General features: G+C 35.7%; 2 protein-coding genes across 3 annotated transcripts; both read left to right on the forward strand.

The window, feature by feature from the left end:
• LOC18613312 (non-specific lipid-transfer protein-like protein At2g13820) lies at nt 4,330-5,386 on the forward strand. 2 transcript variants are annotated; one of them, XM_007050489.2, is made up of 3 exons: nt 4,331-4,774; nt 4,893-4,940; nt 5,058-5,386. In XM_007050489.2, the coding sequence occupies exons 1-3, from the start codon at nt 4,441-4,443 to the stop codon at nt 5,186-5,188; spliced, it is 513 nt and encodes a 170-aa protein (XP_007050551.1). In that variant the 5' UTR covers nt 4,331-4,440; the 3' UTR covers nt 5,189-5,386. The 2 variants fall into 2 exon arrangements, with proteins under 2 accessions (XP_007050552.1, XP_007050551.1); XM_007050490.2 differs by lacking the exon at nt 4,893-4,940 and having other exon boundaries at nt 4,330-4,774.
• On the forward strand, nt 6,865-13,684 carry LOC18613313 (F-box/kelch-repeat protein SKIP30). The gene is made up of 2 exons (XM_018127970.1): nt 6,865-7,097; nt 12,330-13,684. Exon 2 carries the CDS (start codon nt 12,412-12,414, stop codon nt 13,447-13,449), a length of 1,038 nt encoding a protein of 345 aa, XP_017983459.1. The 5' UTR covers nt 6,865-7,097; nt 12,330-12,411; the 3' UTR covers nt 13,450-13,684.

Genomic DNA, 13,700 nt, shown 5'->3' on the forward strand with positions numbered 1-13,700 from the left:
CATCAGCTGTAGACACCTTTCTTAATAATGAATGATAAATAAAATAAAATAAATTAATTAAACCAAAATTTTAAGAAAAAAAAAAAGAGGGGCTGGAAGCACGCGGCCTCCATTGTCAACAATATACAGAGCATTGAATGCTCCTCAGACAGCCGGGATTTGGGGTCATTTCCGGTGGGTTTTTTTTGACTTGAAGGCTTTTGATTGTCCAAAAGTTTGGACAATCAAACTTTGAAGCCTTTGAAACCCACGCATAAAAGGAAAAGCCGGATTGAAAACCAGGGGAGACTTTTGAAGACCAAGAAACGATTCAAAAAACCCAATCTTTCATAAACAAAAAAAGCCAGATTCAAACAACAAAAACACAAATCTTTCAAACCAAAAAAAGGAACCAAAAAATCTTGAACTACCAGCAGACTACCCTAGCCACAATCAAAGAAAAATAAAAAATCACAACTAAAAAATACAAAAAATATACAAAAAGGAAAAGAAAATGGAAGAGACGACGGTGGCCTAGGATTTTGGGTTCGGATTTGTTTGGGTGAGGGAGACTTGTGATCTTGTTGGAGGGTTTGAAGGTTGGGTAGCCGACGACGAAGAAGTGAGGGAGAAAAAGGGAACTTTTGGGTGAAAGGAAAAGAGAGAGGAAAGCTTTAGGGAAAGTAATCGAAGGTGAGATTTTAAGAGAGAAGGAGAGGCCGGCGAAGAGGGAGAAGAGGAAAAGGCCTGCAAGGAGAGTGCGGTTTAGAGGGTTCTTAGATCTGGTCACTTGGGTAGCTGACAAAGGTGAACGGTGGGAGAGAAGGAGAAAATGAGCAACTGGAAGCCTTAGAGAGAAATGGGAGGAATGGCGCTACAGAGAGAAAATCAGAGTGGGAAGTGAAGAGAGAGAAAAGAAAATAAGCGTTTATAGCCAGACATAAGAGTGCAAAACGGCCCCGTTTTAGTGGAGTGGGGGAATTGAAAGGGTCAAGGCCTAAACGGTGTTGTTTGGAATGGTGTCAAAGGCACCAAACGGTGCCTTTTGAGAGCAGTATTGTGGGCCTTGGGAGCAGATCTTGTGCTGCAATTTTGGGCTTTCTATGGGTCTCTGAGTTGGGCCAACCTGAGCCTAGAAAGATATACTCCTTCTTTTTGATTTGGGCTTGTTTCAATTGATTTTGGGTCTAACTCACTTTGTTTAATTAAAATATATTTTTGTTATAATTTAAATCATGTTAAGAAAGGTTATATATATATATATATCATAATATGAATGCCTATTTTAATGTTAGAAAATCAAAATAAACACACACAAAAATAAATCAAAAATAGTAAAAATGCATAGTTATGAAGAACATATATATATATATATATATAAAATAAGTGAACAAATAGTAAAGAAACCAATAATAGTTTTAGTTTAGCAATAATAATAATAATAATAATAATAAGTGAATGAGAATGATAGGATAAAAAAAAGGAAGAAATATTTATATTATAAATATATTTAGATACCTGTAAATATAATAAATGAAAAATATATAATGTAAATATAATTATTATAAAAAAATGAAATGATTATTTTAAGTGATCCGATGATAGAATTTCAGTTAAAAAAGATAAAAAATTATCTTTTTTGGGTGGATTTCTCAAGTGCGGAGTTTGAGATGGATTTTCATCGAAGTGTCAGGATAAATCCGAACTCTATACTCTAATACCCATTAACTCAAATAATCGTTATTAAAAAATAATATTCATTAGAAAAAAATTATAATAAATATATGAATAAGATAATAAATCACCTTAAATTATTAAACATATTATTGCATGAATAACAAACCAACTAAATTAATAAACGCGTTCATGTCGATATCATCATTTTATCTTGTCATAACATGTCATGTTCATGTTGTTAATGGAACAGAAATTTCGATAATGAGATTTCTTCGAAGAGCTCATAGAGACTAGTTCTTCCCAAGATATTCATAAGTGAGGAAAACTTCTAGACTTCATCAAAGTGTTAGGATGATCTACGAACAATTTTTCAATAAAAGATTGCCAACCTCATCAATTAAAATTGAACAAATGATAATATTATTTTACTACTATATTATGTGTATTCGTGAAACCAAATAAAAGAGTCAATCAGCTAATATAATAAAGAATTAATTAATAAGTAAGGATTAAGGAAATATAAGAATAAAATCAAGGGTGGGCTACAATAGGATAACTTAAGATTAAATGGTACCGTTCGTGAAACGGGTACCACGGAGGGGCTAACTCTTTTCCGTGCTAACCACACTCCCGAACCCATCTTTAAAAATCATAGACCAGTTTTCATTCTTTCGACGGATATAAAATTAATTTAAAATTTTATCGATTAAAACTGAGGTAATAGGTGACCAATCGTACTTAGAAAATATAATTGGTGGGGACTCCTAACTTGTGTTTTTTCCCCACATCTAGCGATCAGGTTATTGGATCCAGCACGTTACGACATCAGCTAAATTGCAACTTAAATATTGATGTCCACACTGAGGTTAGAAAGGGTGACAATGGATTGGAACGGTTTTAATCATCCAACAACAATGACCTCAATAATAATAACAATTATTTCTTCACATTCTGTAGACAAATGGAGAAGGCCCTGCTTTTTCAAAATCCAAGCCATTAATATTACATATCCTAATAGAGGTATGAACGTAAGGCTAATAATATACAACAGAAGTAACCTGAAATATGGTAACGACCATTGAAAATAGACAAATTTAAGAACATCGATCTCACACAATGTTGGTTGATCACATTCAGATTTCCATCCACGTGTCGGTTGACAGGCAAAATTTGAAGACACCCAAGTCAAAGCAAACTACTACTCTCCATGCATTTATGCACAAAGGCAATATCAGGCATCAGCAATATACCATTCCTGCGATCTTTGTATCAATGTATGTGAATGTGACACAGGTAATTCTAGTTGCGAGCACTGACGCAAACTATTTGTCTAGCTGGGCTTCTTAATTAATTATGTAGAATACCTCAATAGCACTTGGACCGCCTAAAGTTTGGGGCCTGGGACTTGGGCCACTCCAAGTTAATTTCAATCATTACTGTGTTGAATTGATTTTTAATTATGAACAAATCCCTCAACATCCCCTAAACCCCATAAAAGGTAACAGGAATTATGGCTTAAGGGGATAAGTTTCGGCGGGTAGGCCAATTTTTTGACAAATTTTTCTGCGAACATGTAGCAGTAAATATAATAGGGTAATACCCCATTTGTACCAAAAATATATCTAATTAAACACTTAATATACACTGTTGATGTATTAACGATTAATCCATATAGTAATAAGGTAATGATCTTTTAATTTGGTGATAGTAAATGTTTTTAAGAGAAATAAAGATCAGGATGAAATAACTCACGAGTAGTAACTAATGAAAATACAGCAAAAACAAAAAAGGAACTTTGAAGAACTTTAAGAAACAGTAGTAATTTAGTGTAGTCTTATGAACATGAGCAGGTAATTAGTTTGAAACGGATCCGGGTAGTATTCAAGTTTCGAATGCAAATCTTCTGCCTCGAATTGGTGCCTCATTTCCTGCCCCCTTTATAAAATTATGCCATCTGTCCAATAAATGAAAGTTTATTAACAGCACGTTAACTCCTGTGCTTTTTTCTTTTCTTGATATTTTCAGTCATTACTCACCAATCTTGGAACCGTCAGCCATCTCAGGGATTTTTGGATTATTCTTAGCTTTACTCTTCTTCATGAACAAGTCGTCATCAGTTAAAAACTCAAATGGTATTTATCTTTTTTGTCATTCCCTGTTTTAGCAAATCCAAAATAGATCTGACCCTAATAAACACCACCCAACCGACCTTTTCTTTTTCTTTATTCTTTAAAGGAGCCCTCTTGGATTTTGCTTCGCTGAATTTATATTGTCTTGGACAAGAAATGTCTATGTTGCCTTTATCAGGTTGATTGGTGGATTCTGGAATTTCTTGCTTCCACGTGTTCATTATACAGCTTTCAAGGAAAATACTCTCGCCATAGCCTTGCATATAATAAAGTAGTAGGTATAAATCCTTTTAGCCCGCTTTAACAGAAAAGAAAATTTGATATCTGATGCATTGCATATTCTTTAAAGGAGTGCAACCCACCATCTGAATAAAATAGAGAGAGACACTTTAAGGCTGACTTTATTATAAACTCATTTTATAAAGTTCCAAAGTTGGAGTTGTTTACCAAAGAATCTGCTATGAAGTAGGAAAAGTTGGTGAACAATACAAAGCACAGCTGCCTCCCTTTGGTCACATTTCCCCTTTATAAACCATACCCCCTGTCTTCTCCCTACAAGCCACATACAATAGTCCGTTGACCCAGACTTCCCTCACTTTTAACATTTCAAGACTTAAAAACTCCAAGTTGTCCCAAGCAAATCCTACAACAAGCAATGGCAGCTAGAAGCATGAAGGGAGCAATGCTTGCGGCGGTGGTTATAGTTGCAGCGACTTTATGGACAGGAGCTGTGGCACAATCAAGTTCAAGTTGCACCAATGTGCTTGTTAGCATGTCTCCATGCCTGGATTATATACAAGGAAACTCATCCAAGCCATCTTCTTCATGCTGCTCCCAGCTTGCTAATGTTGTGAGGTCACAGCCTCAGTGCCTCTGCGAGGTCCTTAACGGTGGTGCCTCATCACTTGGAGTCAGTGTTAATCAGACTCAGGCCATGGCTCTCCCAACAGCTTGCAATGTTAAGACTCCCCCTGCTAGCCAGTGCAATGGTAAGAAAATTAAGTTTCCTTAGAACTCTCTTTTTAGCAAGGAAAGAAAATTCTCTGAACATTTCTGCTCTGGTTCAATTTCTACGTTCTGATTGATTGATATTTTGTTAACCTAAAGCTTCTTCTCCCGCCGACTCCCCATCAGGAACATCAGATTCTCCTTCAGGTATAAGAAGTAACGAGTGCTTTTAACTTGCTAACATGTAAATTTTGGAATCCCAATAGCGTTAGCTACAATTCTATAAATTAGACTTATATGTACATGTTTGTTCTGTTGGTACAGGTGGTGCGTCTAAGACTGTTCCAACAACAGACGATGGCATATCAACTGGGAACTCCACTAAGCTCTCATTTTCAAAGCTCTTCGTCTTGCTCTTCATCGCTTTCCAGGCTTCAAGCTTTATCACCGTCTAAGCTTCCGTCACATTATGCCCCTGATGGACCCTCTGTTACCACCATTTTAGTAGATACATAAGGAGTGCAGTTTTTTTCTTTGTTGATTTAAGGATGTGTTATTAAATTATTCGGAGGAATAATTTCTTGGGGATTGTATTGGGTTATTTGGTTTTCTTCAGATTTCTAAAATTCTAATAAAAATATATTTTGCATTTTCATAAATATAGCACGCTTAGTCATAAGATCTTGAGAGTAAATTATCACTGGTGTACTAAGCAGAGGCATAACTTTCAGATTGAAATCATAATGTCACGCTTAGAAAGCAAAACTTGGGACTTAAGACACGTTGATGGTAACCTAGACGCTTTAACAAATGTCGCTTGTCATATTCAAAAGGAAGTTAGTACGAATTTGACAGCAAAATTTATGAGGAGTTTCCGGTCAAAGCCGGCTCCTGGCCAAAGACTCTGGGTTTGGTCCAGGACTGGGCCCGAGCAAAGACCAACCCAATACACAAGGGGTTAGCGAAAATTAACTCTAGAAAGTCGTGTTTATCAATCAATTAGGTCAAGTCATCAATCAACGTCAGTATTCAAACACCATCAATAAAGATATTGATCCATTGTGATGCGATGTGAGCGAGCCAAGAAATTAAACCCCATGCACCTGCACCTAACTTAATTATAGGACGAACTCATTCATGTACAATGAGAGAAAGAGTTCACCCCCATTTGCATCGCTGCCACATATTTGTCAGTGTGCATCAGTAAATGTCAAATTAAAGTCACAAATTTAATGATTTTCTTTCTTTTTGGGTGTAAATTAGCTTCAAGATATGCACCTATATTACTGCTAGTCTAGTATTAATATATAGACCATAGGCTTATCTAATCCTCCTTAGGCCTTTCCTTGATTGTTTTCCGATAAATTCAAACCCGATTACTTGTAATTAAATTTTGCTAAATTAACTGGATTACCGAACTCACCTAATTTAAATACTTGGGAACTCTTTTTTTTTTTCAAGATATATTCTTTTGAGATTTAATGCATTTACACCTATTGTATGTGTATATATATATATTTTGCTTACCAAGAGTATTATGGTTGAAGTATGACTCTCTACCCAACCTACCCAATTTTTGAAAATTAATATTATCATGGCCTAGTTATTTTTATCATAATACATTAATTTTTTTTATGAAAAATTGGGTGCAAATGTATCCTAAAATTTTATCTTATGTTGAAGTTAGAGTTGGGTAGCCCTTTACTTGTACCAAATGGCTACAAGATAGTAGATAGTTTCTTTTCCATAGTTTGATTTTTAGGTGCTTAGAAAAGAAAACAATAAAATAAATAACCAGTAGGAAAATGTGAAAAAACAAAGGGTCATTTTCAACACGTGCCGTGTACGTGTCAACAAAAAATGAAATTAGGGAGTAAAGAAAACGCCATCCGAAGTGGAATATCCACACGCTTTATTCTGTTTGTTGTAGAGAGGTGTCCTAAAATTAGAACCAAAAAAGTTTTTTTTTTATTTAAGGAAACCTAAAAAATAGTTTTCATAAAATTAAAAAAAACATCTTTATTCTTTATATATATATATTTTAACCAAAAGTCTTTGTTACTACTTCCAAAAAAACAAAAGTCTTTATTACGTTCAATCAAATAATCAATCTACAAAATCCTAATAAGATTAGTGAAAAAGAAAAAAAAAAAGGAAAAAGGAAAAAAATTGTTTTTGTAACTCAGCGTTTCCTTAGCTGTGAAAAGTCTCTCTCTCTCTCTCTCCGCCGCATATCTTCTCTTCTCAGGCAATTACACGCTGCCGTTTCGCTTTCTCTCTTCCCTCTCCCTCCCCTTACCACCCCCCCTCTCTCTCAACAACGAAGCTCAAATTTTTTCTTCTTTGCGGGGTCTTGGCTTTCAGGTAAGGCATCTTCGCTTTGTTCATTTAAGACGCTTTAGAATTTGAGCCATTTTTCCTCACTGGCCTATTTTTTAACCGATATTTGTTGGCAGTTCCTTAGAATTTGAATTTAATTTTCAAATTATGGAATACCCTTTCTTCCTTATGCTGAATTATAAGTGGGGTTTATCTGAAAGTGCAGGGACGTTGGTTGCAGTCCTTTTTAATAGCAAGTTTCTTTTTGTTCATACGGCTGAAATTTTAGGGTTTTGTTCGCAATTTGATGTTTTGATTTTTTTTCTGGGTTAGGATTAAAAGGTTGATAAAGTGAAATAGAAGTCTGTTTGTCTGTGATGGTGAAATTCGGTTGATTCGGGGCAATGAAATGTATTCTGATGCCACTTTTGTTTGTAAATGTGCTAGATTCTTGTGCTTGTCGTTTGTGGAAATGTGTCCATTTTACTGTGAAGTCAGGGTTTTGGCGTGGATCATATTTTGATGTCGGAATTGTTGCCTTTCTTCTTTTAAATTGCTTATGCTTATATAAATATTGATACTTGAACAATGTAAAGATATTATCCTAGATCTTTAAAGTTTCCGAATTCATATGCATATATTAGTGGTAGCTTGTGGTTGAAGCTTATTGCAATATAATTTCTGATCTGGGTTTCTATTTGAGCCAAATTTCATGAAATATATATATTATTTCTTGTTTGTCGAATTCAGTGCAGTATCATTTGTTAGATAAGTCTGCCTGAGGAGAAGAAAATAGATTGTTTGTCAGTCATTACAGTCTAGTCTCTCAGCTATGGTAACTTATCTGCTATGTTTTTGCAGATAAGTATAAACTGATGCATTATACAGGTAGGAACTGGAATTCAGTTTCAATATTAATTTATTTCTTGGAGGATCTTCCAGAGTTTTCTCAAAGTATTAGCTTTCACAAGTGCTCTGAAAATGAGCTGAAGGACAAAACTTTATAATGACTTGCAATGTTAGTGCTTTAAAAGGTTGGGCCTTTGAGTTAAGTTTTCATTTAGGAGCAATTCTTTGGTAAGAGTTTTTTACTGTAAAAATTTGGATAATGCCGGAAGTCTGAAATCCATGGACTAAAATTCGTAGCTGGGCTCTATACTTGACATTTATACATTTGCAAATTGTAAATCCAAGTATCCAGTGGTGAATATCTGAAGGTGTTATCCACATTCTTCCTACTTGCTTAGAAGTTTGGATGCAAAAGATGTGTTAAATCAAATTTTATGTCTGAGATTACTCATTGTCATTATTTGAACTCTTCCAAAAGGTTGTTTTCTTCCATCCACCCCACTTCTTTTGTTTGTCTTCTCCTTTACGAGTATTTTGGATTCTCTTTCCTTTCCATCTCTCCACCCTTTGTTAAGAAAATATCTTCTCTCTAGAGGAGAAAGTTAATATAGAAACCAAGAAAAAACTTCTGGGCTTTGTTTCGGTAATTGTGGAAGGTGCATTAGTTGAGGGATTAGTATTTTTTAAGATAGTAGGCTGGAAGCCTCACATTTGTATTAATTAATAGATGGTAGATATACATGAGACTCCTTTTGTTGTTTCTACTTGAACTATTTTTTTTTTCTGAAACAGAATGTGGTGGGCCATTCTTTTGATAAAAATGCTGCTTTTTTTCCAATAAAGCAACTTCTATGATGGTATCTTACAGCTGTTGCTGCAGTTGTATGTTTTGTTTGATGGAAACACTATGATAATTAGAATGTCATGTTTTCCTACCTCTTTGTTTCTTATTTGGAAATATTTCATGCATACCGCAGTCCTAATGATGCAGGCGCATTAAGAATTTTATTTTATTTAGTATTTTCGTTAGCGTAAGATTTTATTTTTTTTATTTTGTTTAGTTTGAGATTCTTTTTCCTATCTTTATTAGAATTTTAGTACTTTAAGTCTTTATTTAAGATTAGAATTACTATTTGATTAGGATTTATCTTAACTATTATAAATAGCTATCTTAAGTAGAAGATTATTATTATCATATTTTGTTATTTTGAATATCTATTCAAGAGGTTTTTTTTGAAAACCCAACTATCTTTCTATTGTTTCAACACAATCAACCCTATTCTAACCCTAATTGTTGAGTTTTAATTGCCCTAAACCTTTCGGCTACATCAAGTGGTATCAGAGCAAACGATCTTACTATCTTGTAAGGATTTGCGCTAGGAGACTATGGTTGGTTGAGGCAGAGGTCGACGTAGAGGCAATCAGCCCCAACAAGCTGAGTTGGCAGAGATGCGGAGAACGATTGATGACTTGACCCGGGCTGTGCAAGCCTTGCAGCGTTAGGAATCAATGGAAGCCCAAATGGAAAATCCGGAAGGTGACCACAACCCCCTTGAGATTCACGATCTCGAGGATGATGATGAATTTGAGAATGAGAACCCCTTTCATGAAGATGGACTCGCAAATCAAGCGGCAAGAGTTGGATTGGAGGGTCGGTTTTTACATGCTCTTGATTTAAACGGTGGAGGAATCAGGATCGAAGTAACTGATTTTCATGGGAAATTTCATGCGGAGGAATATTTGGATTGGGAAGCTAGTTTGGAAAATTATTTTGAATAAAAACCTATGACGGAAAATCGAAAAGTATTATTTGTGAAGTTGAAATTGAAGGGTACTGCACTTCAATGGTGGAAGAGAGTTGAAGAGCAACGTGCACGACAAGGTAAGCTTAAAATCAGCACTTGGGAACACATAAAAAGCAAATTACGAAAGTAATTTTTACTTGCTGATTATACTATGAAATTATATGAAAAGTTTCATTGTTTGAGGTAAAATAACATAACCGTTGAGGAGTATACATCGGAGTTCAATAACCTATCAATTCGGGTTGGGTTAGCTGAGAGTAACGAACAAATTACTTCTCGTTATCTTGCTGGTTTAAATCATTCTATTAGAGACGAGATGGGAGTAGTTCGTTTGTACAACATTAAAGATGCTCGTCAATATGCCTTATCAGCAAAAAGAAAGGTTTCACGCTACGGTGCTAGAAAGGCTTTATATGGCACCGATTGGCAAAATGATTTTGGAGCAAGACAAGGTTACCAAACATCCCAACAAAATTATCAAGAGGCTATCACAACCAATAAAACTAATGGGGTTGCAACCAATGTTGAAAAGAACGATAAAGGCAAGAGTATAATGCCTTATGGTAGACAAAACAGTTCTGGTTCTTCTACAAATAAACGAGGCAGTAATTCTCATATTCGATGTTTTACTTGTGGGGAGAAGAGACACACTTCTTTTGCTTGCTCACAAAGAAGGGTAAACTTAGTAGAATTTAAAGAGGAATTAGAACCCATTTATGATAAATATGATGAGGAAATAAAGGAAATTGATGTGTATCCTGTACAAGGTGAGTCCTTGGTGGTACAAAGAGTGATGACTACAACAATCAATGAGGAAGAAGAAGATTAGAGGAGGCGAAGTATTTTTCGCACACATGTTATTTGTGAAGGTAAAGTGTGTGATCTCGTTATTGATGGAGAAAGCGTGCAAAATATTATTTCAAAAGAGGCAGTAGACAAATTGAAGCTTCTTACAAGCAAACATCCTCATCCTTACAAGATTAGATGGATAAAGAAAGGACACGAAGTACCGATAAATACTCAATGTTTGGTGAAATTCACTATGGGAGACAACTTGGATGATGAGGCCCTATGTGATGTTGTGCCAATGGATGTTGGTCATATTCTTATTAGTAGACCGTGGTTGTATGATCACGATATGGACCACAAGACGAAGCCAAATACCTATTCCTTCTACAAAGATAACAAGATATATACTTTATATCCACTTAAAGAAGAGATTAAGAAATCAGTAACTTCAAGTTGTACAAACAGCAAGATCAGCAAAATCAATGGGTATTTATCTGTTGAAAATTTTGGAGCTGAATGTGGTAATGAAAAGAAATTGAAACAAGTAAATTCTGCCACCTATGAAGAGTGTATTAAGGCCAACTCGTCGGAGCCGAGTTTTTCTAACCCGAGGGGACTGATGCAGGCGCATTAAGAATTTTATTTTATTTAGTATTTTCGTTAGCTTAGGATTTTATTTTCTTTATTTTGTTTAGTTTGAGATTCTTTTTCTTATCTTTATTAGAATTTTAGTACTTTAAGTCTTTATTTAAGATTAGAATTACTATTTGATTAGGATTTATCTTAACTATTATAAATAGGTATCTTAGGTAGAAGATTATTATTATTATCTTTTGTTTTTTGAATATCTATTCAAGAGGTTTTTTTTGAAAATACAATTATCTTTCTATTGTTCCAACACAATCAACTCTATTCTAACTCTAATTGTTGAGTTCTAATTGTCCTAAACTTTTCGGTTACATCACCCAAGCATGGAAATGAAGTCTTAGGGAGTTAAATTACATGCTATTTTATCATATTAACAAGTATGTTAAATGCAGGTAATTTCCATTAAGGCACATTTGTCTTTTTGGGTTAATCAGTTGGTTTTTCCTTCATTTCTTAAACCACCAAGCCTTTTATGCTTCTTCAGGCACTTAAAAACTGTTGATGAGATGATTTCTTACACTTGGAACTCTTGGTATGAAAAGTTCACTGATGAAATACCCCTAGATATGTTGTTGCGATGTCTGCTTGATCATTAGCTTTCATTGCCATAAAACATAATATGCAATGGAGCTAGTTATTTTATTTCAACATAAGGACTGTAGTTCAATTTTTTTGCTCATGAGCTATGTTGCATAGACAAATAAAAAATGGATTACATTTTGTTGTTTGCTTTGGTATTCAAAAAGGAATTTTATTGTGAAAGCATGACTTCACACTTAAATAAACATAACTGTATGAAGTCTCTATTTTTACTCCCAAGTTGACTTTGCCCACATTGAAAGTGAAACTTTTTCTTTCATAGGGATTTCAATATCCTTTGGGTGTCTTTTGGAGAATTTTGCTTGTTAAAGGAAAGATTTAAATTTTGATGTTATAGTTGCTCTTTCTTTTTGTTTCACCTTCACACTATGGCATGATTGCTATCTTTTTTGCCGATGTTGGTGACACTGAGATGGTGCCTAACACTGCTATTTTCAATGATTTCAATAATTCTAATTGTGTTGCTAATGCTGTTGAAAACCAATGCAGTAATTCTTTTCATTGAGATCCAACTGGACTTTAATTAACAACTTATTTCTGAAATTCATTTGGTTCTAAAATACGAGTTCCAAATTTGCTCTTTCAGATTGCATATTCCATTGCTGTGATTGACATAGCAAAAATTTGTTAGTGAAGAATCGCTGGAATCAGATGAAACCTTGGTTAGTATGTCTGGATTAATTGAAGGTCTTCCAGATGCTGTTGCCCTTAGGTGCATAGCACGGGTTCCCTTCTACCTTTATCCTAAGTTGGAGCTTGTTTCTCGTTCCTGGAGAGCTGCCATTCATAGCCCTGAGCTGTTTAAGGCTCGACAGGAGGTTGGCTCAGCAGAGGAACTTCTGTGTGTGTGCGCCTTTGATCCAGAGAATTTATGGCAGATGTATGATCCTCTCCGCGACCTTTGGATTACTCTTCCTGTCCTTCCCTCAAAGATCAGGCACCTTGCCCACTTTGGTGTGGTCTCAACTGGTGGAAAGTTGTTTGTGCTTGGTGGTGGGAGTGATGCTGTTGACCCATCAACTGGTGATCAAGATGGGAGTTTTGCAACTGATGAAGTTTGGTCATATGATCCTATAATGCGTCGGTGGGCTCAACGTGCATCTATGATCTTACCTCGTGCCATGTTTGCATGCTGCGTTTTGAAGGGAAAGGTCATCGTTGCTGGTGGCTTCACCAGCTGCAGAAAATCTATATCTCAAGCAGAAATGTATGATCCTGAGAAGGATGTGTGGATTCCAATACCTGATCTCCACCGCACTCATAATTCAGCATGCTCAGGATTAGTTATTGGAGGAAAGGTGCATGTCTTGCACAAGGGATTATCTACAGTGCAAGTCTTGGACCATATGGGGTCTGGGTGGACAGTGGAGGATTATGGTTGGCTCCAGGGTCCAATGGCAGTTGTACAGGGAGCCCTCTACGTGATGAGCCATGGACTTATTTTCAAGCAGGAAAAGGAAGTGAGAAAGGTGGTGATTTCTGCCTCGGAGTTTCGTAGGAGAATCGGGTTTGCGATGACGGGACTAGGAGATGAAATTTACGTGATAGGAGGGGTGATTGGCCCTGACCGATTTAATTGGGATATGAAACCAATGTCTGATGTGGATAGCTGGACAGTTGGCGGTGATAGACCGACATGGCGTCAAGCAGCTCCAATGACAAAATGCCGAGGAACAATTTATGGCTCTACTCAGCTAAGAATTTAAGTGTCTCACTGTTTTTTAGAGCAGTTGGTTTTGTTGTGAAAAGTGTACTCTTGTCGAGGCATTGAATTCCTCCTATTGGAGACGAGAAATGATCGTTTTATTGGCTACCTTATGTTCGTTTTGTAAGCCATAAATATTCTTTCGCCTTGCTTTTTGCCCTTTTCATTTTACGACTCCATGCTCAAGCTCATGCATCAAATATAGCTACATCAATAATTACTCCACTTTTCAATCAGTGACAATTAATTTTC

The sequence above is a fragment of the Theobroma cacao genome, chromosome 1, assembly GCF_000208745.1.
Source record: "Theobroma cacao cultivar B97-61/B2 chromosome 1, Criollo_cocoa_genome_V2, whole genome shotgun sequence".
NCBI classification, from domain to species: Eukaryota; Viridiplantae; Streptophyta; class Magnoliopsida; order Malvales; family Malvaceae; genus Theobroma; species Theobroma cacao.